Below are 19,612 nucleotides of genomic sequence, written 5' to 3' on the forward strand. Positions count from 1 at the left end.
TTTAGAAATTTTTTTGCGGATCTCGAATAAATCGTCATTTTTCAAACTTTACAGATGTCATTTTTAAAGTTTTGTAACAGGAGAAAGTGGAGTAGACTTCTGACAACATTTTAATGTTAATTTTGGTTACATTCGAGTTGTAATTAATCAGTTATTAGCTATTATCGGACGGGTTCCTTAACGCATATGAGTAATTCAATGGGTGCTATAAGGGCAGATACATATCGCCTGTTGCGTCATCTGTTGGAAAGTTGTCCAAACAACTAACCGATTAGTGCGTAATAATTGTCACTAGATGTAGCCACATTTTTCGAATACCTCTTTAGTCATCATGCTTCGCGCATAGGTACCAGGGACTGATGAGATGCTCTTTCAAAGTAGGTGGTATCGGGATTTTTATCTCTGTCCTTGTCTTACACATTGAGGGTTTAGGGAGTAACATGCCAAAGTTTTCGCGTTCCGTCAAAATTCTTTGTCCTTGTCTTACTCATTATGGGGATAGAGAATATGCTGAATTTTGCCCTTCATTATTATTTTTTTTATATGTTACTGACTGCAAACTGTTTATATAATTAAATCTGTTCCTATATTTTCAACTAAATGTTTTTAACTCTCTCGTACATTATGCATTTCAATGTAAACAAATAGGATTAAATATATAGAATGATATTTTGGAATAACTTGTATATTTTATTTCATCCTCTACATTTTTCTGTCCTCAAATAGTACATTTGAAATAATCCGTCTAATAAGAAAACAAAACAAAACAAAGTTTTAATTTTACTAAATAATGATTAAAAATTATTTAATGTCACATAATAATGCTACTCCACGTAAGACCCAAAAGTCGGGAGGTCTAATTGTTTGCAACCACAACGGTGTTATCAATTGTGCATACGTCCTTTGTGGCTTTTTATATACTGGACACTGTAACAATAATATGCATGATATTAATGAATTGAAAATATCTGTTATGTAGTCATATGTATTTATTTACCTACCTGATATAATTTAGGGTCTTTGTCAGGGATGTTGTAAAGGGCATAAATATGAATTGCAGGCATTAGGACAAACAGAACTTTATTTGCTGATTCACACAGTCTGTTGTTCCTTTTATCCCAGCCAGCTCCTTCTAGGAATAATCCATACACATAAACTCCCTCCTAATAACATATGCAAAAGTATTTATTACAAATTAAACAATTTTCTGTAATAAATATATTGAATAATTGACATACTGAAGGTGGAGTTTTCACTTCATCTGCTGTATAACGTAGAACTTCATTGTGAAGTGTTACATTATCCAGAGCCCATCCTTTATGAGCCCTTGTTACCTCTTGTCTCATAGCTGTTAAAAATCCTGGAGAATAAGCATGATGTATTGAGTAAATAATTATGCAAAGTTTGGCATCATTTATAAATGAAGAAATAAAATATTACATGCCTTGAGGATTAAAGAAACCAGTCATCCAAAATTTAGCTGGCCTACCAGAGAACAACCAAGTTGAAAATTGTTTGTTTCTATCTAACAATTCTGTAAACCAGAATCCAAGAGATGAAGATTCCCACGATTTCATTTTCCACGTTTTTGGTATTCTGGCATCGTATATACTATCAAGAGAGTCTCTCAATTCCTAATTAAATTTATACTCATCAATTTTATCTTCATCGATCAGGCTCGAAGAAAATTACCTCGCTCATTATAATGACACCCTCTATGGCAAGAAGAAGGTCCTTAAGAACAATATTAACCAATTTAATAACTATTTGTATCCTGTCTATTTCTTGCTTCAAGAAAATATTCATTGGTGCAGTTGTGCCTAGTATCTGCAATCTATAATTCTTTTTATTTTATTTGTAAATATAATCGTCATTTTAAAATATCTTTTCACTGACCTCTGTTTCACTTCAAATGGATCATACATGGGGGGTAATTTCTTTAACATTTCTTTTGCCTGTTTTGTTACAATTGCTTCTCTAGATTCACCACCACCAACTCCTGCTTCCTTTGGTTGCACAGACATTATTGTGTCTAACACAGTTTGGGTCGTATTACTCTGATATCTATAATATTAAAAATTTCTTATACTCTCCAGGGTTAAGGGTATTAAACTTTTTGAAAAATATATTTACGTAATATCCGCATTACGGTGTAAACCGTAAACTTGGGGTGGGTCTACAGTAGGCATTTCATCTATTATTTTCAAATAATCTGTAACTTGTTTATGGACAAGTACAGGATACCCCTTGAAAAATACAAAATCTTCAGTAAAAATTGCTTCTGAAAACCAAAGTTTAGCAAATGTATTCAATAGTCTTTTATCATAGTCATCAGTCACACGTCCACCGTACTGGACTTCCCCTATCATATATCTAAAAATGTGATAATTGTATTTATCAAAGATACATAGAATTACAAATAAATTTTGTGCTTGGGAAAAATCAATTCTCCTTTTCTACCTAATAGTTGACCAGCTAATCCCTTGCTTCACATCAAAATCATTTAAATGATTATTAATGAACATACAAGATGCCAACCAATCAGCCATATTAAATTCGTATGGAATATTCCATCCAAGGGGACCAAACTTTCGTCGTTCTTGAACAACAGTGTGCAAAAATGATACGGTATAAATAATTGGTATATACTGTGCAGCATCACATTGGTCTAGCATCTCTTGATTCATACCACTATACGTGGAAAGTAAACCTGCTCTTACTCCTAAAATAAATTAAGAACATCGAATGAAGTAAACAAATGTGCAACATCAGATTTATACCTTGCGGAGGTTCATAAGTATATTTTATGGACATTTGAAGAAGGGAAATTGGAAAATCTTTATGTGGTTCAGTGGTTATCCATATACGAAAATCAGGATGCGGTGCTTCCATGTCCAATAGAAAACTTGTTACTTCTACCATATAATCTAAACCCAAGTGACAATTCTGACACAATGCCCAGAAACCCTTAAAATTTATCATTTATTACTAAAATTCTTGTACTCGTTTCATATTTCATTTCTTAAACTCTTTTCATTGAAAACACACTTCAGTTTTTGCACTTTGAAGCAATCTTCGTGCATGAACCTCCTGACCTTGGCCCATCGAAATACTTTTACACATAATCTCCTTCTTCCTCGCAAGTTGTTGAATGCTAGGAGTAGGATCAGACCCCATGCTTAAGAAGCATACCATTGGTGTATTTGGCCTTGATTCACTATGCATTACATCTAAAAGAGTGATAACAGGTTCTGCATATCGTTCACCCAACGAACTCGCTATATACTTTCTTGACTGAGACAATGTTCTATCTATACACCAGGCTCTAAAATTATTGTAAACGATATATATTAATACTAGTATTAAAAAAATTATATATTATGTGTACCTTATTAACAACAAACGTCGGAAACTATCCAAAATGTTGTATCCATTTGGTATGACTTCCTCCTCTGGAGCTTCTTTGTCAAACCACTGTTTCCATTGTTTCTCAGAAGTTGGTACTTGAGAAAGAATGTACTGGAATTGTCTCAATGAAGACAGTGCAACTAAATTGAGCCAAGTGACATCAGAAATCCATTTGCATGGCTTCGGTTGAACAGTGTTTAAGTCTAAAGCTGCACCACCCTTAATGAAATACTGAAATTCGTCGTAAGAAATGGCTTCTTGTTGTAGATCAATTTTTAGCGTCATTAATAAGATAAACATGTATTTGTGGATTTCGTAAAGACCACGTGCTTTATATCTAAATATCTCGTACGTAAGGTACTCGATAATGTAGTTTATTCTCCTTTGATTGACTGGACTTCTTTCAGATCTAAAAGAGTCACTCATTTTGATATTTAATATTTTAATAAAATGTATGCATTGTACGTACCTTTCCATAGAAATGTCGAAACGCTCCAAGAATTGAACCAGGGATGTTTGATACATGCAATTTACTAAGGCCATGTCGCAGATCAAGAAATAAAGGACACTGCCACGAGTTGCAACTGGCCTAAATTCTTCTCGTGCTGTATCAATTCTTAATTCTGTATCCTTTGCAATGCTTAGCTTCTCGGTTATCTCAGCTGCAGTTTGTTTTGTAGTATTCAACACAGACATTAGTTCTACATCTTCTATTAAAGGTCCCTTTACATCATAATTAATAAGATCAGTACATCTGATGTATAAAATGCATGTATAATAAAATTAAGTAAATACCTCAACAGTGGTCAATTTATGTAACAGATTTGTTTCCAATTCTTTAATCTTCCTATTGTTTGCAGTCACGTTTGCAATTAACTGTGTCTTCTCTGTTTCAAGTTCTTTTCTCTCTGTTAAAATAACTCTTCCTAAAAGTTGATCTTCTAAACCTACATACATACAGAATAATAATACAATCAAACTGTATTTAGATTAAATGAATTAAACTATCTTGATTACCCTTTATGGTAACAGTAAAATCAATTATAGCAGTACGAGCAAAGACTTCTGGTGTGTATGATGGATTTGGTAATTTTGTGGTGATGTACAGTCTAAAATCTAAATGAATGTCTACTTCTTTATCACCTAATTTGACCTATTAAAATTACTCAAGCGTAAAGACATGTTTAACAAATTGTTTATAGAATGTAGTATCAATTAATCAACCTTTAAAGATGTTCCAATTTTAATAAAATTTTTCTCTAATAAATTATCTAGTACGGGATCCAGTACTTCTCCTACATCCTCAATAAGTAAAGGGCGACCAAGAGAAACACAATCCTCCAAATGATTTCGGAAATATTTATGAGTAAGCAGTGTCGGCTGAAGAAAAGTATTAGAATACATTAAAATCGACAATGTAAACTAACTACTTTAATATAAAAGTACATTCCACCTGTAAGTTAAAGTCCTCTTCTTTATTCTTAATCCATGCTTTCCCTTGTAATTGAGGATCAATTAAAAGAGGATATCTGGATGCTTTTGTTACTATGATCCCATTTTGAATTGACAAATCGTCTGTTGGTAAACCTTGTAAGCTCCATTCTCCAATCTAAAAATATGTGTATGTAATAATCCATTGTAAAAAATTATGAGTAATGTGTTCTTTGAAATATTTCTTACAGTAGCAGTATCAGTCAGCGAGGCTGATATGTTTATTATGACAGATATTGGAATTTTTCTAGCTTGGATGAAGTCAAACCATTTGCGTTGCAAGAGAGTCCTAAATTCCTGGTTAAATGGCCCACAATATGATAAGAAACCCATTAGAATCAATACATCTCCAACAAGACGGTCCGTTTCTGATTTAAATGTTGCTAATTGCTCTGTCCATCTGATCCTTTCTCCAGAAAGTCCTTCGATCATTGCAGTCGCTGTATCCGTTTTTGCTTGACAAGCTTCAGCTAGATCAACTATCGCCTAATAGAAGAATTACTTTAGATTTAGTAAATTCTATATTATTCAATATAAAGGCAAATTACTTGACGTTCTTCCATAACGCCATCGAACTCTTTTTGTACAATCTTTAAATCTTCATCTTTTGCTCTGAGGAGACTCTCAGCTTCATTTAAATTTCGATTCGCCTTCTCATACTTGTTTTCTTGTACAGCCAAATTTGCCTACAAACCAAAGTTATTCATACAGTTAGATAAAATTATAATTCCAAAATTCATTACTTTTTATAAAAAAGAAATTTACTTTTAAAGGAAGAACGTCTTTATTTATCTCGTAGAATGTAACCATAGAAATGGTCCATTGTATAAGACCAGCAACATTGCCACATGCTTGCTTTGCAGCTTCATAAGTGTACAAATGGTAATTTAAATACGGTTGCATCAAATCAACTGTTTCTGCATTAATGTTGTCCTTTGGGAAATTTTGTAAGTTAAAGAGGAACCTAGTATCAGCCAGTACCTATAAGGACAGTAATAAGTAGATTATGTATCAAATCGTCCTATAATGAATTATAAGAAGAATACCTTTAATGCTTCAGACCAAGATGGCACTAAAAATTGCCGTTCATAGTCAGGTTTTACTGATTCTAATTTTCTTCCAAAAAGTATTAAAACACAGTCCATTATAAGCGTGATAAGATATGGTGGTTTACCTAGTTTACGTACTGTTGCAATATCAGCTGCTTTAATAGTCTAACAAAAAGGTTTAAATAAATTGAAAGGCATAGTTATAATAAATAATATGTAATAATTATAAAAAATGTCGAACTTGTAACGCAGCTTCTGCAGCCAATAAAGCAGGCTCTGCAGCTTTCAATTTTCTCTCTGCTATCCCTTTCTCTTTTGCTATTACTTTCAAAAGGGCTTCCGCCTCATCTTTGGTAACTTGAACGTGAGCCTTAACTGTTTCTGCCTCTTGCTTTTTCTCGTTAACAGTAACCAAAATCTAGAAACAAGATAATCAATTCATCTGATCAAAAAGTCGAATTGAATTGTCTAAAATAGTAAGCTACTAACAGCTTCCACTTGGACATTCTTCTGAGCAATCTCCTGTTGATTCTTCTCCAATACTTTCCTTAATTCGTCGACTTGAGCTGCAGCATCTACTAATTTATTTAAACCATTACTCATACGGAAAGCTAGAGTATTAATATTATCCAAACGTTGTTTATAAAGAGTCTTGTATCCGCTCAAAAATGTTAAGAATGATTTTGGAGTGACATACACTTGTCTTCTGAATCTATTGAAAGAAATAGATTAACTATAAAAATACATTAAAAATAACATCATTTTAATCCTACCTATCAAAGTATTCCACGCAAATGTTGTTAACATCATCCTGGATGTCTCCCATCACTTCAATCAGCTGTTGCTTTACCTCTGATGAGCAAATAACTTTAAATTTCTTCAGGAAGTGATCTCCAACCGCATATAGGGCATCTCGGGGCCACCTCCAGAACCAGTTTATTGTACAACCAGAAATAAGACCAGGAAACTTAAGTGCTCGTGATCTAAATTTCTCACCAACCTGAAGTAGAATAAGATATTGAGTTATCATAAAATTTAATATGCTAACTTTATAGTCTCAATTATAATCTAATGATAAGGTGATAGGATTATTTACCGGCGAGAAGCATAAAACTACGTGTAAATTGTTTCTAGCTCGCGATATGAAATAATCATAAAGATTGTCCGGCGTTGGTGGTCGTCTTGGTTCATCAACTTTCATTAAAGGCGTAACAGTTGATAAAATATCATCGAGTTCATCCGCTGGAAAAAGATTTGCAACTTCCCCAACACTGAGAATATTATTTATGTATTCTAAAAAGCCTTCTTCTTTTATCTCGTTATCGGTAAATATAAAAGTGTGTCCTTTGCTGCCTGTACCAGAAGTACGATAGAGCAACCGAAGGTCTTCCATTAAAGTGCCAATATTGTAACTCCTACAAACGTAGAGTATGTAATTTTCAATATATATTTATTGACTTATATTCATTACCTGGATAACGTTATTTGAAAAAAACTAAAGCCTGCGATAAAGGAAGCCAATCGAGTCAAACTTTGCTTCCCTGAACCTCCAACTCCTACTAACATGGCATTACTTCTGGGAACTCCGAGTATCCGTGATATACGAATTAAATGTATTAAAGCGTCTTGGAAAAATACCAAATCAAGATGAATTCCACGAATATACTCATTAAACTGTTCCATATTTTGTCGGACTTTTTCTATTACAATTTCATAACTGGAAGCCAAAAGGTTCAGTATAATCTCAATTACGATTTAATTAAGTTAAAGGAGCTTCGGTTTCTTTGTTCTACCTTGGTATTTCTTCATAGATCTTTGGTGCTTCAAACACAAAGTCCTCTGGCTCATCTCCAGTAGGCTCGGGTGGTTCACGTAAGAAATCGACAAAGTATGTTTCTGTTGGAACATAGTGTTTAAAGTCATGACCCAACATTTTCTCAGCTGTATGTTTCATGGTGCTTTTAAACCATTTAGTGTCTGCCTCGCTAGTGAATCTATCAAATGATGTTACATAAAGTCTTAATACATTGTAATCGTTATATATATCTTCTCATGACAATAGAAATTGCAAACCTATCTGCGATTACGCGAAGACATTCATGCTGCCAGAGCTTCAACAGAACAGTTGCAGAATAACATTCATTTTTCTCTATCCTAAGGATCCCCTCCCAAATTCGAGATAAATCTCTTAAGTTGAAAACATAATGAAACTTTGCTGGCGTTGGCAACATCTTCAACTTCGTTTGCTGCCACAGAACTCTGGTTAAAGGTATCAACTTTGGTAAGAAGTTGACAATAGTGTCGTCGAATCTGGTATCGCAAAAATATCCTTGACCAATACTTCCTACAAGTAATAAGAGCATAACAGTATACCTGAACTAATTAGTACTTATCTAACATGCAAAATTGATCCTACTGAATATAGTATCCATCGATTTATTCGACGGCAATGTGCAATTAAAGATATTATACTGTCGTTTTAGCCTTGGAGGAATATCATTTCTTCCACCACCTGGATGAATCATTGCGGCAACTAGTTGAATATCTTGTATAATAGAAAAATCGCCGGGCTTATCTAAGGAATAGAACCCTTTATATTCCATCAATTGACGAACAATCTCATTAGTAATTTGATCGCCCCATTCGTTTATAGCTGGCATATTTATATCATCGATAAAAATGGTCATTTGACGGCCTCCTGGTGGACCATAAGTTGTCCCAACCCTTTTTTCCACATAGCTTTCGAATACGCGCTGCAAGTTATGTTTTGTATCTGTTATGAGTTCTCAATCTATACTTAATTTAAGTTACACGTGATAATACAATTACTTGAACCATGTTAGGCGTTGATGCCGATGAAAAACTGAAAGACTTATGTAGGTGCTTTTCAGGGTCGTATTGAGACATATAACTTTTAATCATTACAGTCTTTGCAGTACCCTGTTCTCCTGCAAACGACGGTAAACTTAATTAAAGTAATAATATCTGAAAGAAATAGAAATCTTCATTTAAGAACTTCTACCTATCAGTAACACTGCCTTTCTTTGCTTCGCGATAGTATCAATTAAAAACATCGTTCTTGTATTGTCTATGTTTGGAACAAGAATCGAATGATATGGTAAAACTTCATCTGAGGGGTATATAAATTCTGGAACTCTCGCAGACCAATGTAGCCAATCTCCATTATCAGATACTAAATACTCAAAAATAGTTTCATCTTCCTAAATAAAATACAACATAACGTTTACATTTCTCGCTCCATTTAATATAAATTTATTATAAATTCACTTTTATTCGTGGCCAATTGCACTTCGACTCGTGATTGACTAAAAATTCTTGCAAAGCATTACGTTCTTCTAACTCTAATACAGCTCCCAAACTCCACATAACAGAAAACAGAAATATCTTCTCAATATGATACGTCGTAAGTGTATCTAAATATAATAAATTTCTCTATTTAATAAATTACTATCGTAAAGATAAAAGAAGCTTTACCTTCGCCGAGTAAACCTTCTAATAAATCAATACATTGTCTTATATAGATTGCTTCCAAGAGCTTCATTTTTACTGGAAGCTTTGTCTGAACAAAAGTATGGGCATCGTTGTATAGTTTATTAAACAAATTGCGCAATACCGTTGCTTCTGTAGGTGGTCGTTTTTTGAACCACCCCTGAATACAAAAAGAAATAATACTTAGAATCAATTACTGTGATAGTAATGGTTTCCAAGGATCAAGTTTTAATACAACCTCTAAAATTGGACTCCATTTTAATACAGAAGCACTCATAAACACCATTCCCATTCTCGATATTGTTGCTGGGGATGCATTGTCGACATTATCTGGCTCAAAAACCAACTTTGAATTCGGAACCATTACTATTCGATCGCCGTTAGCCAGAGTCAAAGTTTTATTATCATCTAACACAGAATTCAAGTTTTCAATCCAAACTGCATCCACAGGTCCGTCCAAAACGATCCACAAGTTGTCTGTTTTCTTTATTTGCGTTGATCTCCTCCATAGAGTAGAGAATATACCATCTGTCCAATCATTTGTTGCAACATCTAATCTTCCAAACATTTGGGAAGCAGTAATAGCCTATAATGAACTTCCAGTTACAGTAGTCACAGTAGAACTAGAATATCAAGAAGAGAATTACTCACTTTTGGATTCATTCTGACTTCTTTATGTGGCATACCCATCTCTGTAAGAGCCTTCATTAAAACCCACATACATTGAGTCTTTCCAGCACCAGTTGGTCCAAGAACCATTAAACCATGGCGTACAAGAGAAGTCTCATATAACTAAGAACATAAAGGGCATAATTATTATGGAATAAATCAATGCTATCAATTTACAATCAAAACGCACTTGAACTACTTTCAAATTCCATTCTGGATGATTCATTATACCAAGTGCATTAGTTGCGTTTGCTATTGCTTTCTGCAAGTCCTTGTATGTTTGAGTTCTGAGTTTAATTCCAGGAAACATGTCTTCTATAAGGGACATAAACAGAGGCTCATCTTCATCCACCAGTTTCGATAAATTCATATCTCTGTAAAATTATACTAGTAACATCTTCAATATTTCTTCCTCGAAGTATTCTTTTACCTTAACACCCTCATAAGGGTAGTTTCTTCCGAGTCTGTAGGATTTGCTCGTTTTTGTGCCCCGAGAGTTCTTAAGCAAGACAGTATGTTTCTTAGTCCAAAATCGTAATGCACTTGTTTACTGAGTTGTTCTTCACACAACTTATACAATGTAAAGAACTTTCGTGATAATAACACATTTTCTTTGAAACCACAGGCTGCTAATTTTACACGCATAATTATCTGAAGAAATTTTAAGAAATGAAGGAAAGTAGTGAAACGGTGAAACAAAGTTTATAACTAAATTTTACTTGTCTGTCGGGAACCATCATAGCCACACTTCTAAATTGTATTTTCAAATTCTCTGGTAACTCTTGGCGACCAGCATAGCCAGGATTCATTGTAATAAACAATCCGAATTCATAGTTTATTTTATATGTTTCGCCATCACTAAAAATCGCGGATAATTCTTTAATAAATTCAAGAGCACGCATTTTATGCATGTAAGAAGTTTTCATACCTAAATAAAAAAGATGTTTTTCTTTCTTTCCGTGCCGTAAGCACAATTGCTATTTGCTGAGCAGCCACAGATAGAACAGGTAAATCGATGCGATTAAATTCATCAAAACATCCCCATGAACCAGACATAGCTAATCCCTTAAATATTCTACCGAGACCACGAAAATCCATTTGATCAGAACAATTAAACACAACCACGTACTTTCCAAGAGCCTTCCCCATATCTTTAGTGGTCTCTGTTTTTCCAGTACCGGCAGGACCAGCTGGTGCACCGCCAAAATTCATGCCTGAAAATATAGATACAAAAATGTGCTGAAGTAATACAATTAAAATTGTTGTATAAGCATATTAAAACAATAATTATGATACTCTTACCCACAGCTTGGGCCAATGTAATGTAACATCTATCTGTAAGAGGTGTAATAGCAAGACGATCAGTACACCCTAAAAATTCATTCTGATAAACGAAATCTATATCAGTGATTTTTATAGGAATATCTTCAGTCTCAGAATTGTAATAAAATCTAATTTGCTTTAACCATTCAAAATCTTGTGCATTGCGAATTCTAGATCGGCACAGCTCATCAAATATATCTCTTGAAAAATGTACAATAGAAATACATTATCCTTTACAACATTATTGTTAAATATGTATGATGTAATTTATGTTAAACCTTTGATGCACGTGTATAGTAATTAAAGCCTCATATTTAGATCTTGCATATTTAGTTAGATCTTTTACGGTTACTTCAATGAGAAGATTTAATAAATCAAGAAACCACTGATTTGTCTTCTTCATCACTGTTCTGTCCCGTTTCACTGTATTCAGTGCTATTTCAGAATCGCGAGTCCACAAAACTTGCAAACTTAGCAACCCCACCTATGTAATATTAATTTTATATAACTTTTGACACAAAAGGAAAAGATTATATTCTTACTTGTAAAACAGAATTGTCTATTAATTGTATCAAGTCAAATTCATCTAAACTCAAAGTCTGTAATCCTTGGGAGATTACACTACCGACTGACTGTTGATGAACTATTAGCAAAGTATTTAGCCAATTCTCTACACCTCCTGTACATATAACTTCCTTTTCTAGTACTATACGTTCATTTTCACGAGAATACATGGCAACAATTTTTTCATATTCTTTCTCCGCAAATTCTAACTGTGAAAAGACATCCAAACTGTAATAAACAACTTGACGTTAAATTTGCCAAATATATCACCTTTCCTATATTGTCAAAGAAGCCATCAAGATATTTCTGTATAGTGTGGCAGTCAGCTGCTTGTCCTAATATCTCTAACAGTGTAGGATCTGATATAAAGCAAAACCTTGGGAATATACTTCTTTTTGTCTCCAAATATCTATGCAAGTATAATGAATAAATTAAATTCGTTTATTAATTCTTTAATATAGTCTTTTAATCCACATTCTTACCCACTAAGAGACTTTTGACAAGATTCCAGTTGCTCCAATAAATGAGGTAAAAATTGACCCATTGTTTCATCGCCAGTACATGTCTCTACGGCATTGAGTCTCTCGCGTGCTCGATACATAATTTTTACCCAAGCTTTATCAATATTCTAAAATGATTAAGTATGCACATACAAAAAAGGTTACAGCCATCAAGTTTTATAATTCTCTTACATTAAATCGTTTTGCTTCTGCTGGAAGTTGTTTAGATATATCACCACCAATAAACACTGCCTCCAAGTAGGCCCACAAATTTTGCACAGTTAGCCATTTTGCTAATATTTCAGAGGTATTACTGAGTTTGAATTGCCACAGTTGGATATCTTTTTTAAATGGTGCATTATATCTCAAAAAGAAATTGAAAACTAATAAATAATTGTGAATCAAGCAGTATTAAATTCACAATGACTATGTTTTGTACCGATTAGCCAAGAGAGAACTGATCACCATCAAGCTATCTTCTAATTGAGATATTATCTCAGCTGTTTCTGTACCCTTCAAAAGAAGTTCTCCTCTTTGCTTAAAATGAGAGAATTGCAAATCTACCGTAGCCCATTCAGCAACTATTTGTTTCAATTTACTGTCTATGTCCAATTCCTTCCCAGCACTGATACATATATCCTGCCAGAAAATAAAAGTTTCATTAACTTACAAAAAATATCACAAGTTTTGCTCAAACTGTACCTCAACGTCGTCTTTATATTTCAACAAAGGAGCTTGTATTACACTTGCTAAAGTGAAAGTTTCTGACTCGACGTCAAAGTTATATTTACACAGCTTAGACATTCTTTTCCAATGTCTTTCTTGCATTGCCTTATTTGCCATTAACTCTAACAGTGGACAAGTCTCGTTAAAATCATCGATTTTCTTTTTTAAATCAATATATGCAGGCCAATCTCTCATAGCAGTTGGTAGCCTTCTACATCTGAAAAAATTCGAAATTTATTAATGCTGATATAAGAAAAATAATGAAGATCTCAATCTCTCTTACTTGTTCTGAAAATCAGCTAATTCTGTAACTATGGACTCAATATCAATTTCAGACCAAGGTATCTCGTAGTAACTGTCGATAGTCCGATTAACTTGCAAGTAAAGAGAATACAATTTCTGCAATAAATTAATTTCTCTTTTGCGTTGATGAAGAGCTGGATATTCGGTTAACTCTAAACCAAACAAACTTTCACCACTACTGTAAGTCAAATATCTTTCCCATAATTCGTCAAGACGTGCTTGAAATAAGAGAAGCCTAAAAAAATTATGATTAATGTTAATGAACATTAATAACTTATTAAACAAATAAGTACTATTTATACTGTTACCGATCACTGGCTTCTTTAGCTGGTATACCCTCCACCATTGGACCATTCACCTCAAAGTCGCGATCAAAATCAATCACATTTTGTTTAAATGCTGCAACACCATCAGTTAATTCTTTCTTCAGTGGCTCTTGCATTTCACAGATTTTTGCTTGAACTTGTTTTGCCTTTAAACATTAAAAATTTTACTGAGAAAAATATTATACAAACAACTAAAAACTAAATTAAATATAATCTTTACCATATTTAACATATTGGTGAAATTGTATCTGAGACTGTCAACAATATCCTGTTCCTCTTTTGAAACAGGAATATTAAATTTACCCATCAATGTGTAGGTTTCTTCTATTAATATTAATTCCGTATCTAAGGATATAAAATCATCTCTTATTTCACTCAAACACTTCATAGCAACTCTGACATCTTCTAAGTCTTTTATGTCTCTAGTCAAAATTTTATTCTTCTCATTAATGTATTCAGTAATCTTTCTAAGTTTCTCTTTATACATAGTAGATAACATTTGCCCTAAAACTGTTTTCCATGTACGGGCTTCAACTAAAAGTGCTAATTTCAGTTTGTCTGAAAATATTGTATTAATTAAAAAATGTGTTAATCCTACAATTCATTCATTCCAGAACAAGTAATTCTGATACCCATTTTTATTTGTATAGGTCCAACAATATGGCTAGTTGGTAAATCCTGTATTTCTTTAACTAAATCATCATACTCAATAAACTTCTCTTTGATTTCCTGAATAATAGGTTCAGAATCAACAAAATATTGAATCATCTTGTTTCTTTCTTCAGACCATATATAAGAATATCGTAAATATATCTAGAATGTCACATTTAAATTACTTAAAATTATCCATTCGAAATACTAATTTCAAAATGGATGAAACGATCGAATATAGACGTACATTTCCAAGCTGCACGATATCATCTTTGTAGGAAGAAATTACACCCTGCAAGCTCATTACGGAGCGTACTATTTCTTTGTGATCAGATAATATTTGATAATAATTTTTCAGCGATCCTTTAGAACTTACTTCATAGGGAAGAAAAGAAATATTATTTTTTTAAAATATATTGTTACTGTTGTCATTATAAAACACTAACTTTGTACACTATCGCTACCACCGGACAATCTTATATCCGTGTAACGTTGTCCCCATGTAATAATATGTTTATGAGTTTCTAATACGCTAATTATTAACTTCCCGAAGTAATGTTGTAAATCTTCTATTGGCGGTGAAATTATAATATTTGGAATTTGTAACACAAACGTGGTTATCATTATTGGAGTCTGTTGCTGCTCTAAACTATTACTATCCATGATGAGAGGACTATTGAAATAAAAGATTATTCTTATGTAATATTGATAGAAATAGCTGAGCTAATAGATAATTATTAGATAAATTAAAAGAACCTTAAATCAGCGACCTGTTTCTTTAGCAGTTCAAGAGAGTTTTTTGTACATTTTACTAAAGCCTCTACAAGTTTATTATTAAAGAATGCAAACAGTTCCATGCAATCGTTATGCACTTTATTTATTTGAACTTTATGAGTCCTTTCAATAGGAGCAAATCCTACAATTATATAATAAAATTGAATATTAACAATACATTAGATAGGACTATTGAAGAAGAGATAAAATCAATATACCTGGTTCATATTTTTCTTTTATTAATTTTGTTTGTGAAACATGTTTATGCACTTTATCTAAATCCATCCAATCATATTTAACATTTTGAACAGATTCATCAACTATGAAGCCCATGAATTTATTAATGATTGTTATAACAGCTTTTTCTGCTGCCAATGATTTCATTTCAAGATCACTGCCTACCATATTTATGTAGGCAACATTGTCATCCAAAAGTTCAGTTGGCTTTTTAGGATAACTATCAAGTTTGAATAATATAGCTTCTGAAATAGATTCAAATACTTCATCGACTCTTGCCTCCTTCATATCTGTTATTTCTTTAACGAAGATATGCATAGATGTGAAAGCTTCCTTTATTTGATCACATACTTCGGTAATATTTAAAGATGTCCATGTTATCACAGACAAGCAGGGTTGAAATGCAATTTCAAGATCAGCGAGAACAATTTTAATTAAGCTGTGAAACAATACTGGTAATCTTCGTCTGCAATTTAAAATATAATTCATAATTATACTTTTTTTACGAAAAATAATTACCGATTTACCTCAAAGAATTATTTTCATCCACTAATTGCTTTACTGTTTCATAGGACGAAAAAATTTTGTCTTTACAGAATGTTATTATCTGTATAAAATCTGGTACTTCTAAATTAAATCTAGCCATATGTTCCGATTCACGTATTACTTCAATAATATACGAGTCAAAATTTAAATGATATTTATTACTGGTTGGATGTCGTATAAGCAAGGGTGAAGTCAATGCCAATCGAACCTTCAAATAAAAACATTTAGTAACGTAAATAATCATTGCTATTATAATAACATATGCAAATAAATACAGTAATTATACTTAACGTACAATTTCTGAAGAATCATACCATGCTTTATGATATATTAATTCATAATGTATAAAAACACTGATTAATGCATTATAGATTTTAATACACCTTTGCATATAGTCGTGACTAAGCACTCGAATACACTGTTTATATGTTTCCATTGGACTTTCAATACGCCTATAAAGTTGTCTAATCCATAAAATACGACCAGAAATCGGTGGAACATTTCTGGGTATTGGTGGATCTGATCTATCTTCGTTATATCGGTCTCGCACATCTTCAATTTCTTTTTGAAACAATGTAGCAAGTTCTAGATACTTCCTATCAATTCTCAGATGCTTAAACTTCAATTTCTGAAATCTATGCAAACAGTAAACTATTGGAATAACTTTTTAAAACATTTATATATCGAACACTCACCTTGCTACTACTCTCAGTGCTTCTGTTATATTAGGAGCCTCCGAAACACATTTATAAAAAAATATTCGTAAATCTGTCTCTGTTTGTGCAACATTTTTTTTAAATTTATTGTAGTCAGTATCAAAATACGGTTTTCTATGATCCAGAGGATCATAATCTTGAGATGAAATATCATGGAAGAAAGACGTAAATTTATTTGCAAATACATCTATTCCTTGTATAGCTGAACTATGTAGAATTGAATAAGTTAATGTTATCTGAAGAATATCCATGATCTGAAATATATGTATCACACTTATTATTTTACAATTATTATTTTCAACATATCATTACGTCTACTGTAATAAATAGTTGCTAACTTTTATTATTCTGTTCTTGAAAGTATTAAACTTTCCGAAAACGTACATCTCAGATACTTCAAAAGGCTTTTCGTCAATGGATTCTCTTACTTGTTTACACATTAAAATATAATATTCATAATATTGTTCACACAATTTTTTACAATCCTATAACAAAATAATTATGCAATAAATTTAAAAGTCAATCATGCTAATAGATTCAATTCAAAGTATATATTATTAAATATGGAATAATTACCTTTATTTTAGATATCATCACACATTTAACTTCATTCCAAACTGTTACTTTGTTATTGTCCGTAAGATAAGCTTTACATGCTAAAATCATTTGATTTGTCATCTATAAATTAAATGAATTTATTCTACTTGTTTAAAATTCGAATATAATCTATAATTTACAGTACTTTTACAAAAACTGCTGTGACCATTCTTCTTGTGTTGAAAAATCTTGAAGTAGCATATATCATTCGTATAGCATACATAAGAGGGGGTAAATATTCTCCAATTTTAGTTGGATCAAACCTGTATAAAGGCTGAGTAAATTTTTCTAATGCATATAAATATTTTACATTATCCTCTGCAAGAATCTGTATGGTTTTAACATGGTCTTCTAGAATTTTCCATTTCTAAATATAAATGCATAATATATCTACTATTATTATTCTCTATTGTATATCCATTTAATAAATTAATAAATATAGAAATTATATCTATATTTACCTTTATATGTTTGGATTTTACTTGTGTTAAAAATTCTATGTGCTTTTGAGTAGTGGGAGATTTAATGTGTTCCATTATTGATGAGAAACGCACTAAAAGTCTTCTCCAGTAAAAGAGTTCTACATTTGGTCCCATTGTTTCAGTTTCTCTGCGTAATTGTTGACTTTCTACAACAGCCTAAATCAATTAATTTAATAAGTATCATATTTATAGTATACTCAGATTAATAAAGATACATAGTCACAAATTTTACCCTCTCTATACTCTTCATCCATTTTCTGACAATATGTTCTACTGCATTAATAGCTGATAGATTGCTAGCAGTCTTTTTTAAACTATCTCCTGGCATTGCCAAGTACATGTTAAATATTTTCCAGTCAATTTCAAATTTCACTATGCTCTCCAAATCTATCTTGGTCACTGAAAAGAATGTATATAGTAGAATGAGAATTATGAACAACAATATTTAATTGTTAATATATACAACTTACTACTCAGAAATTCACAGAAATCTCTAAAATCGCAAATAAAATTATTTATCACTTTCTCTCCAGCTTCATTTTTTGATAATTCACCCCATAATGTGTTTGTAGTTATCGCTGGCAGATTTAATCTTAAAATTAATTCTGATATAGCTGCAAGTGCACTCTGGGATATAGGATTAACTTCTGCATAAGCATAAAATGTTTCCTAGTAAAATATGTCAAATTTAATATACAATTATATACAAATTTAGTTCTGTCAATCATATATGAAGAATCATACTTCAAGTAGGTGTTTAGTTTCAAAATCTATATCTGATTTTAATCTATAAACTATAACACATTTGCCAGAAAGCTCTTCAGTAGAACCATCAGTTACACAGCAACGTGTCATTCTTTTAATCTCTTCATACTGTGAATTCCACCTTCCTGATTCTATTGCAAAAGATTTTTTAAATTAAATGAGGCTCTATAATACAATCATTTACAGTACCATGTGATGGTGGTTCCATAGATTGAAAATGTATAAGCATTGCACGTTTTCCATCTTTGGCGAGGAAATTATCAAAAGTACTAATGTATTCATCTTTATCAATAATTCCTTCTTCCAAAATATCAGGATCAACATTCAAGATAAAAGCTACAACTTCTAAAAGCTGCCTATGTGTCGCTTTTAGCAATCCTTGTCTAACTTGTCGCTGTTCCTTAAATTTTGCCTAGAAATATATATACAATAATATGGTTTATGCAATAGAGCTTAATTATAATTCGTATATATGTATACTTCACGTACAAGACGCTCTTTCAGAGATTCGGTAGTTAACGATTCTAAACCAACTCTTCTTTTCAATAATTCAGCAATGCGGCGGTCAATTGCAGGTTTCGTATAATCCCGATCTGCAAAATATGCAGCTATATGAGCCATTATATATATCAAGATACAATATAACGCATGAATAACGAAAAAATCACATTCACATTCCGTTCAAAGTGAACATCAATGAACTCGAAGATAAAAATTTGAAGGGAAAATAACAAAAAATTCTTGTATGGTGTGTTGCAGATTATCTTCATTTATAAGAATTAAACAATACAAATTTGTACCTACATTATTTCTTTATTACATAAATGGTACAGATACCTTTTGATCATACATTTGATAATGTGCATCTAAGCACGTGTCTCGTAATTTTGAATTCATTCATAAATTTATCATTACTATGCACGCATGCGTAGCGAAATGATATTGCACAGCACCTGCAGTGCACGTCAAATTGCA

The 19,612-nt window shown here is 32.3% G+C and overlaps 2 protein-coding genes and 1 long non-coding RNA gene across 3 annotated transcripts; all 3 read right to left on the reverse strand.

The window, feature by feature from the left end:
• Positions 1-739: 739 nt before the first annotated feature.
• Positions 740-14,806, reverse strand: kl-3 (dynein heavy chain 8, axonemal kl-3). The gene is made up of 51 exons (XM_076373410.1): positions 14,768-14,806; positions 14,502-14,682; positions 14,090-14,427; positions 13,852-14,015; positions 13,524-13,778; positions 13,217-13,457; positions 12,954-13,153; positions 12,707-12,878; positions 12,497-12,642; positions 12,285-12,423; positions 11,993-12,223; positions 11,729-11,934; positions 11,430-11,650; positions 11,056-11,341; positions 10,847-10,985; positions 10,558-10,778; positions 10,318-10,501; positions 10,110-10,250; positions 9,697-10,044; positions 9,444-9,618; positions 9,237-9,382; positions 8,971-9,169; positions 8,778-8,896; positions 8,365-8,701; positions 8,022-8,292; positions 7,742-7,942; positions 7,420-7,665; positions 7,045-7,363; positions 6,722-6,948; positions 6,438-6,660; positions 6,190-6,366; positions 5,946-6,113; positions 5,665-5,880; positions 5,448-5,585; positions 5,089-5,385; positions 4,862-5,017; positions 4,633-4,788; positions 4,426-4,561; positions 4,204-4,355; positions 3,878-4,131; positions 3,389-3,817; positions 3,049-3,325; positions 2,781-2,967; positions 2,461-2,722; positions 2,134-2,373; positions 1,897-2,064; positions 1,693-1,834; positions 1,445-1,634; positions 1,239-1,360; positions 1,002-1,163; positions 740-927 (listed from the first exon to the last, which is right to left on the reverse strand). The coding sequence occupies exons 2-51, from the start codon at positions 14,635-14,637 to the stop codon at positions 802-804; spliced, it is 10,386 nt and encodes a 3,461-aa protein (XP_076229525.1). The 5' UTR covers positions 14,638-14,682; positions 14,768-14,806; the 3' UTR covers positions 740-801.
• A 155-nt stretch (positions 14,807-14,961) lies between these two features.
• Positions 14,962-18,399, reverse strand: LOC143175231 (dynein axonemal heavy chain 5-like). The gene is made up of 12 exons (XM_076373357.1): positions 18,343-18,399; positions 18,105-18,271; positions 17,852-18,028; positions 17,536-17,757; positions 17,370-17,471; positions 17,132-17,278; positions 16,773-17,047; positions 16,373-16,712; positions 16,059-16,285; positions 15,513-15,997; positions 15,277-15,436; positions 14,962-15,193 (listed from the first exon to the last, which is right to left on the reverse strand). Coding segments are annotated over exons 1-12 (2,535 nt in total). The 5' UTR covers positions 18,344-18,399.
• A 614-nt stretch (positions 18,400-19,013) lies between these two features.
• On the reverse strand, positions 19,014-19,586 carry LOC116424034 (uncharacterized). Its single transcript, XR_004234371.2, has 3 exons — positions 19,475-19,586; positions 19,127-19,230; positions 19,014-19,049 (listed from the first exon to the last, which is right to left on the reverse strand). It is a non-coding gene; the product is annotated as an uncharacterized LOC116424034 (long non-coding RNA).
• Positions 19,587-19,612: the final 26 nt, after the last annotated feature.

This window comes from Nomia melanderi, chromosome 13 (genome assembly GCF_051020985.1).
Source record: "Nomia melanderi isolate GNS246 chromosome 13, iyNomMela1, whole genome shotgun sequence".
Taxonomy (NCBI): domain Eukaryota; kingdom Metazoa; phylum Arthropoda; class Insecta; order Hymenoptera; family Halictidae; genus Nomia; species Nomia melanderi.